Source organism: Neoarthrinium moseri (assembly GCF_022829205.1).
Source record: "Neoarthrinium moseri strain CBS 164.80 chromosome Unknown scaffold77_Wmoseri_CBS_16480, whole genome shotgun sequence".
Lineage (NCBI taxonomy): Eukaryota > Fungi > Ascomycota > Sordariomycetes > Amphisphaeriales > Apiosporaceae > Neoarthrinium > Neoarthrinium moseri.
In genome coordinates, this window is record NW_026055191.1 from 141026 (window position 1) to 152186 (window position 11161).

Sequence of the window (11161 nt, forward strand, 5' to 3'; positions counted from 1 at the left end):
TGGTGGCGGCTTGCTGCTTACACTGGTAACTTTCCTACGGTTTCAATTCTCTTCTACCAGTACAGTATCCTGAGTTGAGGGTACCCCAGCAGGTAAGATTGGCCAAGTGAGTACTGGCGCTATCTGTGTGGTAGCAGAAGGCCCCATTTTAAATACTATATGTAAGGCCAATCTCGCGTCCGTTTGCATTTAATAGTCAGGAAATTATCACATCACTATTGCGCCCCATATATGAGCATAACCTCTTTTGGAATGAAAGACTGTGACACTGAGAGATAAAAGGCCCCTCCACGTCGTCGTCGAAGCGTTATTTTTAGCTTCCACTTGAGAATCATCAAGCTTATCAGAAATTCACCATGAAAGACACCTATGGCGACAGAGTGGAGGATATACGCCTAAAAGAGTATCCTCACATGAAACATGGTGTGTAACTCATTTCATCATGCTCTCGAGCACAGAAGCTGACATAGTCATCCAGGGGTTTACTTAGATCGTGAGTGTTGACTACTGCCTTGAGCTTTGGCGTCTGTCTTCCAAGCTGGAACCACAGATTTAGGCCGCTGGCCATCCCAAAAGGAGAATTTATGGTTCTGTTTGCAGCGGAGGATTTTACTCACCAGACATGTTAACAGATAGCGGTGCTACGATGTACGCTAAATCAGCGATAGAAGGATTTACACACAAGATGGCGTCTAATCTCTAGGGTGTAAGCCCTTCCTTCTTTTGAGCCTTCGAAATGCACAATCATATGTACTAGAAAAGGGGCTTTAGGTCTCACCCTTGCTACGGCGATCTTGTATTTGCTAACTTTGAGCTTTTCAGAATCCCCATTCGGAGAATCTTCCCGCCAAGCTCTCGGGCACGATGGTTGACGAAGTACGACAAGATATGTTGTATTTTCTAGGTGCGGATCCAAAGCATTTCGACCTGGTCTTTGTTGCCAACGCAACAGCAGCCATTAAGCTCGTGGCAGAGTCTTTCAGAGATCTCGCTGAGAAGTCCCAATCCGGGCGCTTCTGGTACGGATACCATAGAGATGCACATACTAGTCTAGTTGGCGTGAGAGAGTACACGCATGGGCGACATCACTGCTTCGGAAGTGACACAGAGGTCGAGAGGTGGCTACAATCTCCCGGCACTGCTGGCATAAATCACTTCGGAGAGAGTGACCTTGCTCTATTCGCGTATCCAGGCCAGTCAAACATGTGTGGGAGGAGGTTGCCACTGTCATGGAATGGCCACGTGAGACATTCAGAGCATCTACAGAACACATGTATGTAACCCCTCTTAATTCTCTGTCTCCTGACTTCCGGCTCAACACAGACATCCAAGATACCCTGTTTGATGCGGCTGCTTTGGCCATGACAAGTCCCATGAACAAGGTCTTTGGCAACGTTGATGAAGCCCCTGACTTCACTTGCTTATCGCTCTACAAGATTTTTGGGTTTCCAGATCTTGGTGCGTTGGTCATTAGAAAAGAGTCGGGTCATATCTTAACACTGAGGAAATACTTTGGTGGAGGTAAGCCAGCCATCAATACGTGGACCTGCGTTAACTAATGCAAGTAACTCAAAGGGACTGTGACCATGGTGGGCACGATGGGCGGCCAGAGTTGGCATCGGTCGAAAGGGCCACAGGTTCTTCCGTATAGGCTTCATGATGGCCTCGAAGATGGGACACTCCCTTTCCACAGCATACTTGCGTTGGGTGAAGCCTTAACCGTCCACAGGAGGCTTTTCAAGTCTATGGAATTCATCTCGATACACACCTCGCGTCTGACTGCCCGCCTTTACAGTGGTCTTGCTCGGCTGCAACATGTTAATGGTCGCGCAGTCTGTCGTATATACTGCGGAAGTGCACAAGGCGTGAGCGACTCAGCCAAACAAGGCCCTGTCATTGCTTTCAACGTCAAGACCGCCAATGGTCAGTACGTACCGTATACAGAGGTTGAGCGTTTAGCAAACAATGCAGGAATATTCATCAGGTCTGGTGGTAGGTGCACAAAATCTGGAAGTTACATAGGAGACTGACTTATGGCTTGCAATGCGAAGGCGTGTGCAACCCAGGCGGCATATTCTCCGCTCTGGGGTATGAGCCATGGATGACGGAGAGGGCTCTGTCTGCTGGCCATCACTGCGGCCCGCATGGGATACCAGTCGTACATCGGCTACCAACAGGGCAAGTTACTTATTTACAGCGATTGCGCATCCAAGGCTGATATTTTGAATCCATAGCATTGTTCGGGCAAGCGTTGGTGCAATGACGACCACACGAGAGGTTGACACATTTCTGGGTTTCATGCAAGCGACCTTCATTGATCCTCCAGTGGATCAGATAGACTCCACGCGGACTACACTTTGCTCGTCAGGTAGCGACGAAGGAGCCAATGATGAGCCATCTTCCGCGTCTTCGAAGTGGGCAGTTAGGATATATTCGTTGCGAAATTTATTTCGACGAGATAAGACGGCAGTCCGATAATTGCTCTTGTCCAGATCGACTGATGAGAAAATGTACTGACTAGAGCGAGGATGACTACAAATGGCGATACCCAAAACTTTAACCCAGGTGAACTGAGGATACAGTTTGAACGGGACGTGGCAAGCGGTTTGACAATGGTTTGATAACTGTATTGCCCCAAGATCAATAGATGAATGCACCGTCGGGGGTATTGGATTATTTACATCGGACAACCATCTTGTATTTCGTGTGCTTTCTCAAATGGAACTCAGAAGAGTCAATTTAACCACCACATATAGCAGTGATAGAGGCGAGGAACGCTAGGATGCTATCGACTGACACAGGGACCTCCACATCGCGAAGAGACCGCCTCCCCCCAAGGTTTCAGAGCAGCAACGCAGTCAATGGCTTCCGGAAAAGTTAGACCTCAGCGTCAACAATAAGTGGAGGTCAGCGTGATGCAGTCAAGTCATCAACTAGGATTGGGTAGGTGGGCTGGCAGCAAAGAGTGGTCCTGAACCCGTGACAAGTGTTGCGCGGTACGTATCAACCCCAGGTCAAGTCAATGCTTTCTGTGGCAAGGGATTGTTCTCCTCGTGAATACGAAGGGAATAGGCTTACGTATGTGCTTTATGGCCAATAAACCCACATGTAGCCAATTAGCGTATAGAAGGCGTTCTGAGGATATCAAACTTGTCATCGTAGCTTGGTTTTTGTCTCGGTAACTACTGCAGTCCACTGCATTCCGCTAGACCATGGAAAGTTTGATACTGTGCCACTGTCTATATATCGCCTAATGCCCAGATCCAGCTCCGGCAAGGGAGAACACTAAAGTATCATCGTAAGACACTTATGTCAAAGGTCCCGCCGCCACGTGTATTCCCTTGCTGGTAGATACCACCCTGGCGATGGAGATCTCCGTTCGGCTGGGAATCTACACCAAGGCCTTGTCATGTTTCTGCAACGGGAGTATCTCGAGTCGCACATTAGTTTTCTCGAGGAGTGGGATTTAGTCGACAGGGAACCCAGGTAGATTACACTCGGGACATACTTCCGAAAAGCCCCCATCCGTTCATTGTTATTTCAGCCTACACATTACCAAAGGCTCCTTGGAAGTCCCGCCAGCATAGAGCCTGTGACCATCTAGCTACGGTAAGTGAATGCACTCAGCTTTACTGATTGGAGCTGGGCAACATCAAAACTACCAGTGCCGTCATCCCGTTCGAGTTCCATGTGGAAAACTGAAAGGGGGGTTTGCAGTAATCTGCGGTCCCTTGATGCATTATGAAGTGGCATGGCTGATGATCCCTTACCTGTTCCAACCTCACTAGTCGAGGGACGGACAGGACATATCCGTATGGGAGAGGCTTATTCCTTGTTTTTAGTTTTGCTTTTCTCACCGTATGCTGTGGCGTTACCTCACGGAATGACGGACATCTCTCAAGCGGTCAGGCCTGTCCTGATTAGGAGGCCCCCTCTAAATAATCAGGACAAAATCCTTCCCAGTCTCGGGCCGCTCACCGATTTTCCAGATGCTGGTGCAATGAATTGGCGAACGCCTCTCCAGGGGTATAGATCTCTGTTCGCATTCTGGCTAAAGGGTAATCAATCCAGAACTCAGAGAACAGGAAGACCTAGGTAGACTGGGGTTTGGAGAAGTCGGCAAGCAGACACGAAGGCACAAGTAAGGTAAGGACCTTGCTTTGTCGACAAGAGTTGTACGTGTGCCATGGTACGTACAGCACAACAGACACCCATCACCAGCCTCGTCACTTTGTGCATTGCCTTGGCGAGAGCAGGTGTCATGCAACGATGATTGACCAACGCGCTGATCTGCCGCATGTCACCAGGAGTTCTTCCGAGGAGCCGAGGCCGTGCGCCAAGGACGTCAGGGGACGAACGATTATGCGACGAGCACAACATCCTAACGGGGCGCTCTGGGTTCTCCCGCTCCCGTTCCCAAACAACCAGACAGGCTGCCGAACCTCGGTGCGGATGGCGCAGGATTTGCCCAGGTCTTGTAAGGCAAACTGCGGACCAAAGCAGGCGCCAAATGCAGCTCTAGGTTCGATCTCGGAGATAGTATGCTGCATACCACACCGCACCGCCTATAGAAGTTGGTGGTTGGTGCATACATGGAGTGGTGGGGGCCACTAGCCGGCGGCGCCGCAGAGTCTTTCTCCCCAAGATCCCAGTTGTAGCGGGCTTCAACTTCCAACGCTAGTTGCCTTCTCAAGTGGCTACTCTGCATTTGTATTTCCTTTTCTATTCAGAGTCACATATAAGGTCATTACAGTTTCCCTCCTTTATTTCCGCTTTGGAAGGCCCACCAATACGAAACCAACGCCGCGCCCATTGGGCATGAGCCATAGAAAGGGTCCAATCGGCATACTGGGCGTTCTACTAACACGTTAGACCCAAGTGCTGGCCTGTCGACCTACCAACAGTTGAGCATTCGGCGAAGAAGCAAGGAGAGTGCTGCATGAAGATCGAGGACTTTACTCATGCGATGTGGCTTCACATCCCTTACTGGATTTCTGAGGATAACTCGCGAGGGGAGTAATCGCTAGGATCGCAACGTTGAAGTCGAGTTTGATCGCCGACCACTAGATCCACGCGACTTGTAAAGCTTCAGCCGCATCTCGCACATCGTGCAAACCCAGGATGCGATTTGCCAAGTCAACCCTGATCGGTGCCACAATGAGGCCTCCCCATGTTGCACATCACCTGATCGACACCCAGGATGAGGATACCTACTGTGCATAACAGATCGGGTTCGTCTTATCTTGCAGGGAGACTATGCACTTCCTTCTAGAGCATTACGATCTTGAGCACTAACTCGTGGATCACGCAGCCATGCTGTTACATGACCGTCATCAGACGACAGGCAGTTCGGACCCGAGTGGGGTTGTTGTCATGTAACTATTGCAGGCCACATCCTATAGCAAAACCAGCAAAGTTCAGATGCTGGGAAGGAGTGTGAACTTAAAGCTCATCCGACTGGTGTCTGTTACAGGTGGACGATCCGAATCGCAAGCGGGTACAGCCGAGTGCATGCAATTGTCTGCTAGTCACAACGGACTGCGACGTCGGATCCCTACGTATGTGACCTGCCGGTAGTGCGGTTACCACTGCAGCGTTGCATAATCTGGCGATCAAGATCTGGCTTCGAACGCCTCCAGGCATTTACCAACCTGCTGGAACCAGTGCCATCTGTTGCTAGTACCGTCCGAAGTTGCTCTGATGTATACACTAGGCCAATGCTTCGCTTCGGGTCGCATGCAGCAGCAGAGATTTGTGCCGCGGCTAGTGTGCAAATTGAGCAACGCTGTATAACTAGACCTTTGCTGCTCAGAAACCGTATTTCTCAAACAGGCTTCGCGGCCCAAATATGAGCTCTTTCTTGGGGGCACTCTGTACTCGCTGACTGGCAACGCGAATGGAAAATGCGGAGCACGTAGACGACGTCAGAAACTGACGACGTGCGGATAAAGCCATTCGGTCCATCTGTGGTCGAGCCATCCATATCACATAGATTAAATGTCAGGAACAGGTAGTGTCACTACAGGCAGGACGGGTTAATCCAGAAAAAGGGAAGCTTGGTACGTACCCTAGTACGCCAGAGGCTCATCGGCAGAAGCAATGGTAAATGTATCTTCCCGGGTTGCCGCCGCGTCCCAGTCTCTCCAATGGAGTTCCTCCAACGCGATGTCACTGGGGCCATATCTCTGAGCATAAGAGGATGGCAGTTGTGAATCGGAGCAAGGGGTGCCATCTCGAATGGCAGCATGGCAGGCAAGGCCGATTTGGCAGGGTTTCTTCATCCGATGTGGGTGCTTTGACACCTTTCTGGCGCCGGGATCAACAGGCTTTGACAGGCCTTGAGCAGGGGTTCAGTTGCAGAATTGGGAATTGACCTCATGGAAGAAGCCCTGCACCCTGAGCGAGATGTCGAACAAAATAGACTTCTCAAAAGAAATGAAGCGAGGGCCAGTAACCACCGACCAACAGCCACGCACCAGCGTGACACCACAGGAGGCTAAGGAATGTTATTCTTAGCTTGATACTCAAAATACAAGCGCTTCGGCCCCCAGTATCACCCGTGGTCACATTTGGCAAGTCGATGTTACGGTAGCGCGTCCTAGTCCAGGGTCCCAACCTGGGGCGATCTGAGGCACATCGATCTTAAAAAGATCAGATGGAAGGGATATATCATGATGCGGGAGTTCAGTACATCCGGCAAACTCCACACGAGTTTATCTGGCACATCCAGTACCCAAACATAGCCTGTCGGGTACCTCTCACCCGCATAATCGTCGTCTAGGCACATGGAGACTAGCTGGTGTCCATTGGCTATTATGGGACGACCGGTTGTAATAGAACAGGTACCTAGGCGACTGCGAAGGATTACCCCATGGTCTCGAGCAACCGTATGATCGATATCAAGTCGGTTAATTCTTCTAGATGCTCGTTAGGCCCGGACATCATAGATGAAGGGGTTGCTGTAGAAGCAAGAACCTCTCAGTCTCTTAGCCTTTCCAATGAGCTACTTTGTTGTGATTTTCCTGCGGTTTCAGCCCTCGAAGTCGAGGCAAAAGGATAATAGGAAATAGTCAGTCCAAGTTCCAGGGATCTGCCAGCTTTCTTGCCATAACAATGTATCCGTCCAAGATGCACATTTACTAGACTTTTATCGGATCTTGAATCGTTTCTTTTTCTTCTCGCTCCTTTGCTGCACGTTGTGGGCACTGCTGCTCCCAGAGTTTTCAGTTGAAAATTGAGCACGCATAGTCCCTGTCATTGCTCTTCGGGACGGACCTTACTACCTATCCGCAAGGAAAGTCCGCCGAGGGGCGCAGGAGTCGGACCAAGAGCCTACACCATACTCTACAGGACTCTTGTATCTTGTGCAACACCGCTTTCTTTGCCTTGAGGCTTGCAAAGCCATCCGACGTCAGCCAAAAACGGACCGCTCCTTCACTGCTTTTGGATAGACCACACGCGCCTCCCTATCGCGTTACAACAACAAGGTCTTCGAGCTTTTCCTAGTTCGAAACATAGGCTTCTGAGTGGCGTAAATCCAATAACCGTCGTCGTCTACTCATTCGTTACGTGATACCGAGTCTCAATTGGATCTTCGCCGCCAAATAGCAAATCCCAACCTATAGCATTGGAGAGAAAAGAAGAACAGCGTTCGCCCTTTATTAATCTTTTCGACTCTCCTTTGCGAATAGAAGTTTGGGACGACCATACTCCTCGACCCTGCAGATGGTGCTTCAGACTTGATCAAGCATCAACTCCGCTTCCGAGCCGCCCTGGACCAACGCTTCCAAAAACAGATATCGCAATATCCTTGCTGTCCAGTTCAGCAGTGTCCCAGGTGCAGCGATTTCTCAAGTGTGGAATAACGCATGCGCTGTCGTATCATACACCAAGTCGTGCCGCGTCAAGCAAGTATCCTTGCCACTGCTCTCTCGAATGAGAGCTGGGTTATTTTTGTGTGGCCGCTTCCAAAGTCTGGTTCCAGTACTGCAACCGATCTCGCGAACTCTATTGGCTCGTTTCTCTCACTCTCCGCCGTCCTTCGGTGCATTTCCCCTCGAGGATATCCTCTTCCAAGCTTCCAGGTCCTAGGGGACAACCAGGGCATCTGGCGAGGTTCCTCCAAAAGAGGTGTGCCATCTCCATACACCGGAATACCAACAGCCCGAAGTTGCAGAAGTTTGGTATTAGAGGCAAATTGCCACTGCCCATCTTCTGCAAGAGTGTGGGCGGAATATCACTCCTGCTCCCCTAAGGATCCTTGCGCGACGCAGTATCGTTCATGGCCATCGCCGCTCCGCTACCATCCCAGGCACAGGCGCTCTTCACCCCGTGGGGAGCTACCATTAAAACCAGCAGTGATCCTCGCAAATCTCTAGGTCTGATGACAGACATAATGTCGTATCAGTATCCGCCTCCGCCGCACCACCATGGCGCCGAAATGGACCTTCACCATCCCGGCTACCTGTCTAGCTATCCAGCCTCGGCCTCTTCCTCCATGGAGGTAAGAAACCAACAAGTCCCGACAGTACCTCCCGCACAGCCCGTTATCCCATCTCGGGAAAGCATCATGACCCTCGCCCAACGCCGAGATTCTCTGTCCAAAGCCTTCAAGTTGAAAAGATACAAATCGACCCCTAACGTGAGGCCACAGGGGACAAACGAAGCCGACCATGGCCAATTCGGTCCTGCCGGCGATAAGAAGCGTAACAAACTCGGCTACCATCGAACTTCGGTTGCCTGTGGTAAGTTGCTACCTCCCTGACCATCACTGATTGCTTGGTGGAAGTGTGGCTGAATCGCAAGGATGAAGGCCATTGTCGTCGCAGGAAGATCAGATGCATGCCACAGCCAAACGACGTTCAAGGTCGCTGTGCGAACTGCATCCGATTGAAGAAAGACTGTAGTTTCTATAGTGTTGGCCAGGAACCCGCTCCCGTTCCCGGACAAAAGCCAGGGGCAAGGCCGCCCGCGGGAACTAAGATCGCTTCGGCATCATCTTCACCCGCAGTCGCGACCGGGCACCCACCTGATGTTTCGTCCCATCAGTCATATGCGCATCTGGCGACTATCCCCTCGATCCAGAACATGGGTCCTCCCTCCTTGAAGCCGGAAACATACCCAGCAGATCCTAAAAGTAAGTGACCCTCCCTGGACGTTCCAAACACGCAAGCTTCTTGCGACAGGTGCTAAGAGACCTCAGTGTCTTCAAGTGCTTCCAGTGGTAGAACCTTCGATTATGGTCACGGTGTGGCCAACTGGATCCCAGCAGACACGAGTCCTAGCTCCGTGAAGGCTCCTGGGGATGCTGGCGCTTCATGGAGAACCTACCCGCACGAATCCCCTATAACACCGGCCTTCTCTCCCTACACTCCTCAGCATCATTCTTCCGGCTGGCCAGCAGCGCCACCAATTGGCACACCAGGAGGAGGCGATGTCGCCAGTTCTCGACCCGAAGACGTGGCTTGGGCGCCGTATCCAGGGGCACCTCCTGCAAGGTCCTTATCTTACGGAGGCGAAGCCTCGCAGTCGTACACACCTGCGTCTCAGATAGGAGAACCGCCCGGCAGGTCCTACGACAGAAGAGCATCTGCTGCCTCCACCATGTATCCGACACCCATCACCACGTCGATTCCACACGTTGCAAGCGTACCAGGCACCACCATGGACCCTCATGCATCGCTTTCAGCCGGTGCTATTCCACCCTCGAGCTATGGAACCTGGCAGCAGCCATATGCTTATTCGAAATCCGGTGACGGCTACGACGCCTGGTATGGTAACACAGGCCATAACGAGTCTTCGGGTGGCGATCATCCTCACAGCGGCTATTACGGAAGCAGATAATCCCTCGGGACTTTGTATGTCAACAGCAAGGGTAAATGTTGCTTGCCTCTCGCATCGAGCCATGGACGCACTTACTGGACAATGTCTTGAGGCAGAGGCATTGCTTTTTCGAAGGCAACTGACGTTGTATTATCTCACAAAATTTTCTTTGTTCTTGAGTCGGCTTTGGGGAGGAGCAGCGTGCATGATAATTTGAAGCATTGAAAGGGGGCGATCGGAGCCCAAGCGCAGCACAAATTTGCGACGCATCGCGATGCGAAACAGGATCTTCTACGCGGGAACATCAAAGCCTTTCAGTCCCCAACCGCGCCTGAGATTTCCTAGGACCTGGAATCGGTCAGACCCTCGAATGAAACACTCGACTAGCTGCGCGACCACAATCGCAGGTTCGATACAGCCAACCACTTTTGGCGCCACCCGAAATTACCGTTCCCGAGACGCAGACGATTGAACGGCGCGAATCGACGACGAGAAAAGGTCCAAGAAACTCTGTACTGGGATGTACTTCTATGGGTTGCAAATCGTGGGAGCCGCCTTCAGATGGGACGTCCTTTGGTCTCCGAGTGTAGGCGTATAATCATGTGATTGATTGTGACTGCTCAGGCCTAAGACGGACTAAGACTCGCAGTCCCGTACTCAAAAGAAAAATATCTACAGAACGGGAGATTGTGCAATAAAGACAGGGAGAACATGTCTATTGTGGAATACTCTTATGCGGAGAACCTCGCCGACGTCGGGCCTGAGCGACGTCAATGGTCAGGATGTGATCAACTTCGGCCAATGGTGCCAGCTACAGCCACTTATAGAGGACGTGTCTGAGCTGAGGGGATTGGTCCAGTAGAGAAGATGCAGAGGCGGCCAGGTTCTGGGTGATCCCGTCCTATCGGTCCCGTCCTCGGTAGTCGTTCTCCCGCCTCTTCTACTGTCGTTGGCGATTGAGAGGAGTGCTATTCATTTATTTTCCTTAAGCATCCATTGGGTGAAGGGGGCATAGCTCGGGTACAGTGGTCTTCTAAAAGTTTAATGCTTTGCAGTATCTCTATATATATCTTTGCTTTGTTTAGTTTACCATCGAGTTGAATCTAGATTAAACCAGTTGAATTTTACATCGCACTCGCTTATGATCTCCCTTGATTTAATTTAATGCGTCTGTGTACCTCATCCAAAGTTGTTTAGCATCAGTGTTCTGTATACTACTTTCCGCATTGGAGATAATCTCGCGCGCGCCGGGAGAGCCATAATTATTGCAATACACATGGATTGCCAGACTGCGTCTATCACTTTGGCCTTGTGTCCAAAATGCGATCCGGCTTGAGCT

The 11161-nt window shown here is 51.0% G+C and overlaps 2 protein-coding genes across 2 annotated transcripts; both read left to right on the plus strand.

The window, feature by feature from the left end:
• Positions 1 to 356: 356 nt before the first annotated feature.
• Positions 357 to 2478, plus strand: JN550_012001 (uncharacterized protein; the record flags this gene model as incomplete). The annotated part of the gene is made up of 7 exons (XM_049310429.1): positions 357 to 423; positions 479 to 493; positions 905 to 1273; positions 1324 to 1521; positions 1576 to 1992; positions 2052 to 2088; positions 2235 to 2478. 7 exons carry the CDS (start codon positions 357 to 359, stop codon positions 2476 to 2478), a joined length of 1347 nt encoding a protein of 448 aa, XP_049166070.1.
• Positions 2479 to 8281: 5803 nt separating this feature from the next.
• JN550_012002 (uncharacterized protein) lies at positions 8282 to 9843 on the plus strand (the record flags this gene model as incomplete). Its single annotated transcript, XM_049310430.1, has 4 exons — positions 8282 to 8503; positions 8654 to 8744; positions 8789 to 9136; positions 9203 to 9843. 4 exons carry the CDS (start codon positions 8282 to 8284, stop codon positions 9841 to 9843), a joined length of 1302 nt encoding a protein of 433 aa, XP_049166071.1.
• Positions 9844 to 11161: the final 1318 nt, after the last annotated feature.